The sequence below is a fragment of the Mobula birostris genome, chromosome 28 (assembly GCF_030028105.1).
Source record: "Mobula birostris isolate sMobBir1 chromosome 28, sMobBir1.hap1, whole genome shotgun sequence".
In the NCBI taxonomy this organism is placed as follows: domain Eukaryota; kingdom Metazoa; phylum Chordata; class Chondrichthyes; order Myliobatiformes; family Myliobatidae; genus Mobula; species Mobula birostris.
This window is the reverse complement of record NC_092397.1, coordinates 13,393,772-13,408,001: the sequence shown is the minus strand read 5'-3', so window position 1 is coordinate 13,408,001 and position 14,230 is coordinate 13,393,772. Positions and strand designations below refer to the sequence as shown.

Below are 14,230 nucleotides of genomic sequence, written 5' to 3'. Positions count from 1 at the left end.
GAAAAAAAGCTGTGAATTATGGAAAGTGTATATGTGTGTGTGTGTGTCTGTATAGTTAACTAAATAGTGCAAAAATAGAAATAAAAAAGTAGTGAGGTAGTGTTCATGGATTCAATGTCCATTCAGAAATCGGATGGCAGAGGGGAAGAAGCTGTTCCTGAATCGTTGAGTGTGTGTCTTCAGGCTTCTGTACCTCCTACCTGACGGTAGCAATGAGAAGAGGGCATGTCCTGGGTGATGGGGGTCTTTAATGATGGACGCTGCCCTTCTGAGGCACCGCTCCTTGAAGATTCCTGGACACTACGGAGGCTGGTGCCCATGATGGAGCTGACTGAGTTTACAACTCTCTGCAGCTTACTTCAATCCTGTGCAGTAGCCCCCACCACACCACCCCCCACCGCCATACCAGACGGTGAGGCAGTCAGGTGTATGCTTGAAGGGAGGGGTAAAGGGACTTGTTTTGCTGTTGTTATTTTGTTGTTTGTTGTGTCTTCAGGGTCCTGGCTGTTCCTTTTCTCATAACTACCGTCAGAGGGGAGGTACAGGAGCCCGACGATACATACCCAGTGTTTTAGGAAAAGCTTTTTCCCCTCTACCACCAGATGTCGGAACAGACAATGAACCTATGAACACTACCTCACTACTTTTGCACTACTTACTTTATATATATATTTCTTGTTGTAATTTATGGTATATTTTATGCATTGAACAGTGCTGTTGTGACGAGAGGCCTAGGTGAGGATGGTCAGGACCCAGGACCCAGTATCCGAGACTAGGATTGAGACACAATTCTGAGACTGAGACGAGGACAGGGTCCTTGACTAGATGCTAGACGAGACCAGACGAGAATCCCGATGAGATAGAAATCCTGAACGCAGTCGCAGACTGAACCGAAGTCGAGCTGGCGACGGAGTGCCGAGCCTCAGTTGAGGTGCTCTTTAAATATCCAGATCTTGGTGCCGAAACGTGGCTGCCAATTAGCGGAGCGGGCCCGAATCTTTAAAGGGACTACGCCAGTTAGCCACGCCCCGGAGGGTCGGAGCGTCTACACCCCCGGACGGAGGCTGGCGCGGTCGGGTGCAAACCGTAACAACGCCTGCGGTAACGTCAGTGATAGTAAACCCGATTCTGGTCGAGCGCTGCATTGTTCCGCCAAGCCCTGTGGGTGTGCTAGAACGTGAGGTGACACTTGTCAGCCCAGGTCGTGGATGGTTGTTAGACGACGCATTTGACTGCATGTTCTGGCGTGCATGTGAGGAATAAATCTGAATCTCAAAGGAGGAAAGACTGCAAGGTCCTCGCTGATTTTTGGGAACCCATGCTCCTTCACAGTCAATGAAGCTGGAGAATTCGGGATGGTTTCAAAAACCTCCAGTGCATGCATTATAGAAAGGATGTGGAAAATCTGCTCCGTTCAATGCAGGTTGACACTTCCGTTTAATCCTGGATAATAGACTAAGTTTGTGCAGCTTCAGAGCTGTGTGTCAGACATAGCTACAAGCAGCACTGGGGCCCCACCGGGGGCTGTACTGGCTCCCTTCCTGTTTACCCTGTGTACCTCGGACTTTAGATACAACACTGAGTCATGTCGTCTGCAGCAATTATCTGATGACTCAGCAATAGTTGGGTGTATAAAGGGGAAACGGGAAGATGAATACAGGGCCCTGGTGGAGGACTTTGTCAAATGGTACAAGCTGAATCATCTGCAACTCAGCATCAGTAAGACAAAGGAAATAGTAATGGACTTTAGGAAGACTTGAGGGGAGCACCAACACAGAGGCTGTGTACAAAAAGGGCCAGAGTCGCCTGTACTTCCTGAGGAGACTGAGGCCCTCTGGAGTGTGCAGGCCTCTCCTTCACATGTTCTACCAGTCTGTTGTCGCCAGTACAATCTTTTATGTGGTGGTGTGCTGGGGCAATGGCATCAACGCGGGTGATGCCAACAGGCTCGATAAACTGATTAGAAAGGAGTCAGACTGGACACACTGGAGGCTGTGGTAGAACAAAGGACCCTACGGGAAATCCTGGCAATTCTAGACAACGTTTCTCACCCTCTGCATGCCACCTTGGCCGAACAGAGGAGCACTTTTAGTGACAGACTGAGACAACTGCGCTGCTCCAAAGCGGTCGTTCCTACACTTGGCCAATAGGCTCTATAATGAGTCAACCTATAGCCTGGGAAATGGTGAACCCCCCCCCCCCCCCACGTTAGACTGTTTGAGCTAACTTATTTTTTATTCTTTCTTACTTCTCTTCTAATATTTGTATATCTGTGCACTTGTAATGTTACTGAAACACTGCAATTTCCTTTGGGATCAGTAAAGTATCTATCTACCTATCCATTAATTATAATAAGAAATATGTGTTAAAAAACAGTGTTCCTGGGTTCATGGACTCTTCAGCAGACTGACCGTGGAGGGGGAGAAGCTGTTAATGAAAGTCTAAGTGTGGGTCTTCAGGCTCCTGTACCTCCTCCCTGATGGTAGTAATTAGGATGTAAGCAGAGAGGCGTTATAAGGCCTTGGCCAATCCACACTTGGTGGGCCGTTTTGTGCTCCTTATCTAAGAAGAGTTGTGCTGGCATTGGAGAGGATCCAGAGAAGGTTCACGAGAACGATTCCGGGAATGAAAGGATTGATGTTTGAGAGGCATTTGATGGCTCTGACCCTATACTCGCTGGAGTTTAGAAGACTGAGGGGAGACCTCACTATAAGTTACTGAATATTGATAGGCCTAGGTAGTGGGCATGGAGAAGATGATTCGTGTGGTGGGCGAGTCTAGGACAGAGAGCACATTGCCAGAATAGAGGACTGTCCATTTAGAAAAGAGATGAGAAGGGATTTCTTTAGCCAGAGGGTGGTGAATCTGTGGAATTCATTGCCACAGATGGCTGTGGATGCGAAGTCATTGGATGTATTTAAAGCAGAAGTTGATAGGTTCTTGGTTAGCAGGGGTGTCAAAGGTTACGGGGAAAAGGCGGGCGAATGGGGTTGAGGGGGTATTGAAACAGACGTGATGGAATGGAGCGGACTCGATGGGCTGAGTGGCCTAATTCTGCTCCTATGCCTTATCGTCTTATGATCAGTCTTTGGCTGTGTGTTAAGTAGGTTAGTATTGCTGGCTGAACTTGCACAATGCAGATCCACTGTCGAACCCGGCAAAATAAGATCCAGCTCCTTCCGAGCAGCTTGCTGTCCTCCGGTGTGCCAGAATGCTTACTGGATTTTGGCTGGGGCGCAGTTTTGCTTTCCATCCCTCAGGGGTTCAGTGAGGCACCAATAACCTTCTGCATTTTAGGAAATTTTTGCAGCTGGTACGTACAAACGGGAAAGAAGCGTTTCCATTGTTTTGACATATTAAGTATTGAACATAATGTTTATGAGCCAGCAATGGAGTGATTGATGTGACGGATAAGTTTTTTTTGGATTTAATGTTGTGTCAGTCATTGTGTGAGGGCTCCAACTGTGTGTAAATAAGAAGGAATTTTAATTTGAGGACTGAGAGATATTGAGCACTTGCAGATTGGTGCCGTACTCTGTTGTAGAAACGACCAGCCTGTGCTTGCTGTTACAATATTCAATGCTAAAAAATTTCTTTTGCTTACCATAGTCTTATCCTTATCTTTGCAACCTCCTCCAGTCTACAGACCTCTGAGCTATTGGTGCTTCTCCAATTCTGGCCTCCTGGTTTGTCTCAGACTGCCATTGTGACTGATGCCTTCAAATGCTGCAGCTCTCTCGCTGTCTGGAAGGTTTGCCTCGCTGTCCTAATCTCTTCGCAGATGTTGTACAAGACGCTGGAGAGGCCTAACTTGGAGCATTGTGTGCCGTTTTGGTCACCTACCTACAGGAAAAATGTAAACAAGTTTGAAATAGTGCAGAGAAAATGGCCAAATCTGGAGGACCTGAGTTATAAAGAAAGACTGAATTGGTTAGGACTGTCTTTTTTAGAATGTAGAAGATTGAGAGAAGATTTGGCAGAGGTATACAAAATTATGAGGGGTATAGATAGGGTAAATGCAGACAGGCTTTTTCCACTGATGCAACACATATCAAAGTTGCTGGTGAACGCAGCATCTCTAGGAAGAGGTACAGTCAACGTTTCAGGCCGAGACTCTTCATCAGGACTAACTGAAGGAAGAGCTAGTAAGAGATTTGAAAGTGGGAGGGGGAGGGCGAGATCCAAAATGATGGGAGAAGACAGGAGGGGGAGGGATGGAGCCAAGAGCTGGACAGGTGATTAGCAAAAGGGATATGAGAGGATCATGGGACAGGAGGCCCAGGGAGAAGGAAAAGGGGGAGGGGGGAAAAACCCAGAGGATGGGCAAGGGGTATAGTCAGAGGGACAGAGGGAGAAAAAGGAGAGAGGAAGAATGTGTGTATATAAATATTAAGCCACGCTCAGGTTGGACAAACAACACCTTATATTCCGTCTGGGTAGCCTCCAACCTGATGGCATGAACATTGACTTCTCTAACTTCCGCCTATGCCCCACCTCCCCCTCGTGCCCCATCCGTTATTTATTTATATACACACATTCCTTCTCTCTCTCTCCTTTTTCTCCCTCTGTCCCTCTGACTATACCCCTTGCCCATCCTCTGGGTTCCCCTGCCCCCCTTTTCCTTCTCCCTGGGCCTCCTGTCCCATGATCCTCTCATATCCCTTTTGCCAATCACCTGTCCAGCTCTTGGCTCCATCCCTCCCCCTCCTGTCTTCTCCTATCATTTCGGATCTCCCCCTCCCCCTCCCCCTCCCACTTTCAAATCTCTTACTAACTCTTCCTTCAGTTAGTCCTGACAAAGGGTCTCAGCCCGAAACGTCGACTGTACCTCTTCCTAGAGATGCTGCCTGGCCTGCTGCGTTCATCAGCAACTTTGATGTGTGTGGCTCGAATTTCCAGCATCTGCAGAATTCCTCGTGTTTACGTTTTTCCACTGATGTTTGGTGGGATGACAACTGGAGGTCACGGGTTAAGGTTGAAAGGTGAGAAGGGGGGGACATGAGGGTAAAATTCTTCACTCAGTGGGTGGTGAGAGTGTGTAATGAGCTGCCAGCACAAGTGGTGCATGCGAGCTCGACTTCAACATTTAAGGGAAGTTTGGTTAGGTACGTGGATGGTCGGGGTATGGAGGCCTATGGTCCCGGTGCAGGTTGATGGGAGTAGGCAGTTCAAATATTTTTTTTGTGGCATGGACTAGATGGGCCGAAGGGCCTGTTCCTGTGCTGTACTTTTCTATGACTATGTTCACACAGGAGGCCTCAGATGCTGTAACCTGCAGCAAAGCATACATCTTTGACCAAGATTTTGGTCATTTCTCCTAATAATCCCTTTTTGTGATTAGATGTCAAACACTCCCTCTAGCTTTCTATAAAAAATGATCAATATAGCATACTTCTCTCTCCCAGCACATCTGGTGGATTGGGGGGGGGGTGGGGGGGATGTCTACAACGGTAGTTAAAACCGCCCAAATCATCACAAGGCGATTTGGTGTTTCACCTAAAACGCATGCAAATTTCTACAGCTATACCGTGGATAATATTCCAACTGGCTGCAGCACCTTCTGGTCTTGGGAGGGGGTGGGCGACTACTGCACAGGATCAAAATAAGCTGCAGAGAGTTGTAAGCTTAGTCAGCTCCATCAGAACCAGGGTTATTATCACCGACATGTGTGGTGAAGTTTGTTAATAATATGGAAAGAAAAGCAATAAGTAAGTAAATCCATTAAAGTAAATATGTCTGTTAAATAGTTAGATTAAAGATAGTGCAAAACAGAAATAATATACAAAAAAAAGTCAGGTAGTGTTCACGGATTCAATGTCTATTCAGAAATCGCATGGCAGAGGGGAAGAAGCTGTTCCTGAAACGTTGAATGTGTCACTTCAGGTTTCTTTACCTCCTCCCTGATGGTGGGATTGAGTTTTGGAGCCGAGAGGTAATGTTGCAGGTATACAGGACCCTGGTCAGACCCCACTTGGAGAACTGTGCTCAGTTCTGGTCGCCTCAGTACAGGAAGGATGTAGAAACCATGGAAAGGGTGCAGAGGAGACTTACAAGGATGTTGCCTGGATTGGGGAGCATGCCTTACGAGAATAGGTTGAGTGAACTCGGCCTTTTCTCCTTAGAGTGACAGAGGATGAGAGGTGACCTGATAGAGGTGTACAAGATGATGAGAGGCATTGATCGTGTGGAGAGTCAAAGGCTTTTTCCCCAGGGCTGAAATGGCTAGCATGAGAGGGCACAGCTTTAAGGTGCTGGGGAGCAGGTACAGAGGAGATGTCAGGGGTAAGTTTTTTACTCAGAGAGTGGTGAGTCTGTGGAATGGGCTGCCGGCGACGGTGGTGGAGGTGGAAATGATAGGGTCTTTTAAGAGACTCCTGGATAGGTACATGGGAGCTTAGAAAAATAAAGGGTTATGGGTAGCCCTAGGTCTTTTCTAAGGTAAGGACATGTTCGGCACAGCTTTGTGGGCCGAAGGGCGTGTATTGTGCTGTAAGTTTTCTATGTTTCTAGGTAACAATGGGAAGAGGGCAGAACCTGGGTGATCGGAGTCCTTAATATATTGGACGTTGCCTTTCTGAGGATGTCTTGATACTACGGAGGCTAGTGCCCAGGATGGGGCTGATTAACTTTACAACTTTCTGTAGCTTCTTTCAGTCCTGTGAAGTAGCCCCCCCCCCCCCCCATACCAGCACTAGCCTCCATATATATGTTGATATGTTGGTGAGACAGGTTAATGGGTGGAAGTCTTGATCACCTGATAGCTCGGCGGGAAGTAACAGAGTCTCATAGGATTACATTTATGTTTATAATTATTGTGTTCGTTATGCTTATTGTGCTTTTAATTCTGTATCAGATCCAGAGTAACAATCACTTCGTTCTCCTTTGCACTCGTGTACTGAAGAATGGCAGTGAACAACCTTGAATCTTGAGTTGGCTGTTTTTATTTCGGATTTCTAGCATCTCTTGGGGCTTCCTGTGTTGAATTCATTGTGTGAAATATCCTCTCTCCCCCACCCCCAACCCCGCCCCTTGCAGCTCCATCCGGACATCGACCTGTCCAACCCCAACCTGCACGCCCAGTTCGTACGGCTGAACGAAGCGTACAGCGTGCTGAGCAAGCTCAGCAGTCGCGCGGAGTACGACGCAAAGCTGAGGATGCAACGGCGCGCCCCCTTTGGAGAACCGTTCGATCCGCGAGCGCACAGCAGCAAGGACGACCCTTTCTTCTACCATGTCAACCCAACCTCAAGCTACGGGTAAGATGCCTAATTATCATGGTTCAAACTTCACCATCCTCTGGGAGAGACAGGAGATAGATAGGGCAGGTGAAATATATACTATTTGGCTCCTAACATCAGCTCACTTACACTCAGGTATAGGAGCTACCTAATAAAGTGTATTCCGTATGCTCATGGTCTTCTGCTGCTGTAGCCCGTCCACTTGAAGATTTGACGTGTTGTGCCTACAGAGATGCCCTTCTGCACACCACTGTTGTAACAAGTGGCTATTTGAACCAGTCTGGCTGTCCTCTGACCTCTCTCTCATTAACGGGGCTTTTTCGCCCACAGAACTGCCGCCGCTTACTGGATGTTTTTTGTTTCTCGCACCATCCTCTGTAAACCCCAGAGACTGTTGTGCGTGAAAATCCCAGGAGATCAGCAGATACTCAAACCACCCCATCTGGCACCAACAATCATTCCACGGTCCAAGTCACTCAGATCACATTTCTTCCCCCGTTCTGATGTTTGGTCTGAGCAACAACTGAACCTCTTGACCATGTCTGCATGCTTTTATGCTTTGAGTTGCTACCACATGATCGGCTGATTAGATAGTTGCATTAACCAGCAGGTGTACCTAATAAAGCAGCCACTGAGTGGTTCTAAAGTCAAAATTTAACTGTTTGAAGAAGGATGGGAGAGTCTAGGACCAGAGGACACAGCCTCTGAATAGGGGACCAACCCTTAGAGTCTATAAAAGGGAGTAAATCAAAAGCTCGTCCTGACATAGTTACTGAGATTCTCTAAGTGCTGTTTAGAGTAGGGAAGATGGGTTGTGCAGTTAGATTTTCATGGATATCTGGGCATGCTGGGGTGGAGGGAAATGAAATTGTGGATGGCATTGCAAAGTCTTCCTTACAGAGCAGGCAAGTAGAAATTAGAGTTCCCCTAGGCAGAGCAGAATTGAGAAGTAGGATTAAAAAAGGTATAGCAAAGAAGTGGCAGGAGGATTGGAAAAATGAATTAAGGGGCAGGCATTATTTTTCTAGTCACCCACTGGTTAAAAAGGTCTCAGACTGCTACCTTTTAAGTTGTAGCAATATGGTGAAATTTACAAGACTTAGGTTGGGGCATTGTGGGCTAAATTATTATTTAAGGAGAATAGGAAAACATCCTACTGGATTATGTGACTGTGGTAGACCAGAGACAGTCCAGCATGTTTTGCTGAGCTGTAATCGATACAAAATTGAAGGAAGCATGTTGTTCAAGAGGCTGTCTGGCTTAAATTTATTTTGGTTTTCTATTAAATCTTTGTTTGGCCATCAAGAGAATTAACATCTGATTGAAGAGTCTATTATTCAGTTTATACGCGAGACTAGGTTGTATTCGAGAATTTGAGTTCCTTGAAGTTCTATAATTAATTATACATCCGCGGAGGGCTGTAATACGCCTAGATGCATCTAAACAGCCGGAAATAGAAGAAGAAGAACAACAACAACCCTTTAGAACAGTGATTAGGAAGAATTTCTTTATCCAGAGAAGGGTGAATCTGTGGCATTCATTGCCACAGACAGTTATAGCAGTATACCTGATAAAGTGGCCACTGATTTGGGTGCAAACCTCTGCTCACTGAGACATCGCTGTCCCTGTGGTTCAGCCAGCCCTCTTGCCCCTCCAACACTGTGGGTTCAAGTCTCATTCCGGGATTTTGAACGTGCACGATTTTCTCTACCGGGAAGGGCGGCGCTGTAGCGTAGCGGTTAGCGCAGAGTTTTACAGAGCCACCCGGCCATCACCCATCGGGGTTCAGTTCCCACTGCTGCCTGTAAGGAGTTTGTACGCTCTCCTCGTGACTGCGTGGGTTCCCTCCAGGTGCCCTGCTTTCCTCCCTCATTACAAAGACGTACCGGTTAAGGTTAGTGAATTGCAGACGTGCGCCGGAAGCGTAGCGACACTTGCGGGCTGCCCTACGCAATCCTCGCTGGTTTGTCTTGGTGCAAACGATGCATTTCACTCCATGTACCTGACAGATAAAGTTAATCCTTTAATCTGTGCCAGTATGGCACACCCACAGTTTACTCACCCTAACCTGTACGTCGTTGGAATGTGGGAGGAAACCGGAGCACCCGGAGGAAACCCACGCAGTCACAGGGAAAAGGTACAAACTCCTGTCGGGCAGCGGCAGAATTTGAACCCTGATCGCAATCTTGGCACTGTAAGGACGTGGTCAAGACGTTCAGTTATCGTTCAGACCATAAGATACAGGAGCAGAATTAGGCCATTCGGCCCATCGAGTCTGCTCTGCCATTTCATCATGGCTGGTCCATTTTCCATCTCAGCCCCCAATCTCCTGCCTTCTGCCTGTATCCCTTCCTGCCCTGAGTAGTCAGGTACCCCCCGTCAACCTCTGCCTTAAAAATAACCAATGATTTTGCCTCCACAGCCGCCTGTGGCAACGAATTCCACAGACTCACCACTCTTGGACTAAAGAAATTCCTCGTCATCTCCGTTCTAAAAGTACGCCCCTCTATTCTGAGACCGAGTTCCCTGGCCCCACCATAGGAAACATCCCCTCCACATCCACTCTATCGAGGCCTTTCAATATTCAATGGTTTACAATGAGGTCACCCCTCATTCTCATGAATTCCAGTGAGTACTGGCCCAAAGCCGTCAAACGCTCTTCACGTGACAAGCCTTTCAATCCTTGGTGATGTTGGATATTTCGACCAGACGTCAGAACGGGGAAGAAATGCGATCTAAGTGTCTTTGATAGTGGAGTGATTGCTGGTGTCAGACGGGGTGGTTTGAGTATCTCGGACACTGGGATTTTCACACATTCTGTAGGGTTTACAGAGAATGGTGCGAGAAACAAAAAAAATCCAGAGAATGGCAGTTGTCTGGGCGAAAGCGCCTTGTTAACGAGAGAGGTCAGAGGAGAATGGCCAGGGTGGCTCAAGGTGACAAGAACTCAGATAACCATGCAACAGTGGTGTGCAGAAGAGCATCTCTGAACGTACACCATGAAGCACCTTGAAGTGGATGGGCCACAACAGCGAAGACCACAGATACACACGTTTTTAGGTACAGGAGGTACAGGCCACTGAGTGCATATTTCACAAAACTTAATGACTCACAGCTTGTGCTCTCTCAGAGCCCGTTCCAACTTGACTACATTATGTTCTGTTTTCGTAAGCCCAGCGTGATCACTTTGCTGTTGTTTTAACCTGTCCTTTCACTCCTTTACTGAAGACGGGGATTTTCAGTGAATGTTTACATTCTTGTGGGGACCGAAGAGATGGAAACCTCTCCAGCACTAAGTGATTCCCATGCTAATGGCCGGCCACTAATAGCATAATTACCAGGCGTGGAAAACAAAATATCCCCGGCTCGTTTATGGCTGAGCTGAAAGCAATTCCAGTGATCCATCGCTGACCAGAAGTGCTTGCGTGTTTGTTTAGGTGGCCGTCTATGAGATAGGTCATTATACCACAGGAATACATCTGCGTCTTGACCAAGTTGTCCCATCAGACTCTGCGCGCTGCGTATTGGGCTTTGTTAAGATGAAACTGGTTTGAAACCCTTCGCCCTAAATCACAACAGCTTGGAATCCCAAGCTTTAAATTGGAACTCCTTGCTTCAGTAGATGATAAGGGGTGACTTGAGCGTGATCTTTTCGATCATAATGTTGTTCAGCAGGGTGGATGAAGAGGAAATGCTCTTCGGGCTTGAGATGGCGCTATTGAAGTCGAGCAACAGCTCCCTGGTAGTCCAAGAGGCAAGAAATACGATGAAGTTCTTTAATAATAACACTTTTTCTGTGGTAAATTGTGGTAAGCTATCACTGCAAACGATGAAGAGGCGAGCAAAGGTGCCCCACTGTATGATGAACTCGAGACTGAGGCTTTGGGCCCACTCTGGTTGCTCTGGGGATTTGGGTCCCTGGACTTAATTTAATTCAGAATGCTGTTGCTTGCTTCTGCTGTTTGCATGATTTGTGTTTTTTTTTCCCCTTTCTCTGCACATTGGGAGTTGGTCTTTTTTTTAAGTCAGATTCTTTCCGGTTTCTTGCTTTATGGCTGCCTGGATGCAGTCGAACCTCGAAGTTTTATAATTTGTACGTTCTTTGAGAATAAATGTACTTTGAATCCTTGAATCAGTCACGCAAAATTTCACCTTTGGAGGTAACCAAAACTAGTACCTCCTGTACCTAATAAAGTGGCCACTGAGTGTATGTTCATGGTCTTCTGCTACTGTAGCCCATCCACTTCAAGGTTTGACATGTTGTGCATTCAGAGATGCTCTTCTGCACACCGCTATTGTAACGAGTGGTTATTTGAGTTACTGTCACCTTCCTGTCAACTTGAACTAGTCTGGCCGTTCACCTCTGACCTCTCTCATTAACAAGGCATTTTCACCCACAAACCTGCCACTCACTGGATTTTTTTTTGTTTCTCGCACCATCCTCTGTAAACTCTAGAGACTGTTGTGCATGAAAATCCCCGAAGATCAGCAGTTTCTGAGATACTCAAACCACCCCGTCTGGAACCAAAAATCATTCCATGGTCAAGTCATCTCTTTCCCACTCTGAAGTTTGATCTGAACAACTACTGAACCTCTTGACCATGTCGGCGTGCTTTTATACATTGAGTTGCTGCCACATGATTGGCTGATTAGATATTTGCATTAACGAGCAGGTGTACTTAATAACGTGACCACCAGCTAGATAAGATTGTCACTAATCTATCCAGTGGGGAATATGGGAGGAAGCTGACATGGATTAAAAAAAGACAGAAACCAAAGGTACCTAAAAAAAGTTAAAGACTACAGAGGGAAATTCGAAGACCGGTGTTGGCAAGTCCGGAGGTAGAGGCCTGAAGGTCAAGTCTGCGAGTCTGGGCCAGGTACTGGAGGATAGAGGCCCGATGTCTACAAGTCACATTTAATAGAGCTGTTAGGGAGGGCTTAAGCTAATTTGGCAGGGGGATGGGAACTGGAGTAATAGAGTTGAGAAAGGGAAAACAGAAATAAATCAAAAATAGTGTGCAACAGAGATTATAGAAAGAATAGGCTTAATCACAGCCAGTGGCATGAGTTATAGGGCAACAGAGGCGTGGTGCAGTTAAAGCAGAAAGCAAGAAATACTGGACTGAAAGTGTTTTATTTGAATGCACGTAGCATGATTGGTCATTGATTGCGGATCAATGCACGGGGCATTGATCATGTGGATAGTCAGAGGCTTTTTCCCAGGACTTAAATGGCTGACACGAGAGGGCACAGTTTTAAGGTGCTTGGAAGTAGGTGGAGTGGAGATGTTAGGGATAAGTTTTCTATGCAGACAGTGGTGAGTGCATGGAATGGGCTGCCAGCGACGGTGGTGGAGGCGGATATGATGGCGTCTTTTAAGGGACTCCTGGGTAAGTACATGGAGCTTAGAAAAATAGAGGGCTAAGGGTAACCCTAGGTAATTTCTAAAGTAACTACATGTTCAGCACAGCATTGTGGGCCAAAGGGCCTGTATTGTGCTGTAGGTTTTCTATGTTTCTATAAGGAATAAAATGGACGATCTTGAAATTCAGCTACATATTGGCAAATATGATGCTGTGGCCATCTCTGAAACTTGGCTAAAGGATGGCTGCCATTGGGAGCTGAATGTCCAAGGATATACAGTGTATAGGAAAGATAGGTTAGTAGGCAGGAGTGGTGTGGTTCTGTGTATAAGAAATAATATTAAATCATTCAAAGGAGATGACATAAGATTGGAAGGTGTAGAGTTTCTATGTGTTGAGTTAAGAAATGGCAAGGGTAAAAGGACCCTAATCGCAGTTGTATACAGGCCTCCAAACAGCAGCCAGGATATGGATTATAAATTACAGCAGGAGATAGAAAAGACATGTCAGAAATGTCATGATAATCGTTGGGGATTTTGACATGAAAGCAGATTGGGAAAACCAGGTCAGTACTGGACCTCAAGAGAGAGAATTTGTAGAATGTCTGCGAGATGGCTGTTTAGAATAGCTTGTTGTTGAGCCCACTAGGGGATCGGCTGTGCTTGATTGGGTGTTGTGCAATGATCTGGAGGTGATAAGAGAGCTTAAGGTTAAGGAACCCATAGGGTACAGTGATTACAATATGATCGAGTTCACATTGAAATTTGAGAGGGAAAAATAAAATCCAATGTGTCGGTATTTCAGTGGAATTAAGGAAATTACAATGGCATGAGAAGTTGACTGGAAAGGGACATTTGCAGGAAGGACAGTAGAGCAGCAATGGCTGGAGTTTCTGTGAAAAATGAGGGAAGTGCAAGACAGGTATATTCCAAATAAGAAGAATTTTTCAAAGGGAAGAAGGACACTACAGTGGCTGACAAGTGAAGTCAGAGTGAAAGTAAAAGCAAAAGAGAGGGCATACAAGGAAGCCAGAGCCAGTGGGAAGATAGAGGATTGGGAAGCTTTTAAAAACTTGCAGAAGGAAACTAATAAAGTCATTAGGAAGGAAAAGATGAATTGTGAAGGGAAGCTGGCGACTAATATCAAAGAAGATACTAAAAAATTTTAAGTATATAAAGGGTAAAAGAGAGTCGAGGGTAGATATAGGACCAATACAAAACGACGCTGCAGATATTGTACTGAGAGATGCAGAGATGGCAGAGGAACTGAATGCGTATTTTGCATCAGTCTTCACAGTGGAAGACATCTGCAATATACCAGACATTCAAGAGTGTTAGGGAAGTGAAGTTTGTGCAGTGAAAATTATGACTAAGAAGGTGCTCAGGAAGCTTAATGGTCTGATGGTGGAGAAATCTTCTGGACCCAATGGAATGCACCCTCGGGTTCTGAAGGAAATAGCTGGTGAGATTGTGGAGACGTTAACAATGGTTTTTCAAGAATCGATAGATTCTGGCATTGTACCAGATGACTGGAAAATTGCAAATGTTACTCCGCTATTTAACAAGGGTGGGAGGCGGCAGAAAGGAAACTATAGACCTGTTAGCCTGATACCAGTGGTTGGGAAGT

General features: G+C 46.2%; 1 protein-coding gene across 2 annotated transcripts in view; it reads left to right on the top strand.

Moving 5' to 3' along the window:
* dnajc4 (DnaJ (Hsp40) homolog, subfamily C, member 4) overlaps nt 1-14,230 on the top strand; it is a 274,705-nt gene that overhangs the window by 105,824 nt on the left and 154,651 nt on the right. For both annotated transcript variants that reach the window (XM_072245531.1, XM_072245532.1), the window contains exon 4: nt 7,036-7,256. In XM_072245531.1, coding sequence (XP_072101632.1) covers nt 7,036-7,256 — 221 coding nt within the window. The remainder of the gene's footprint in view (nt 1-7,035; nt 7,257-14,230) is intronic.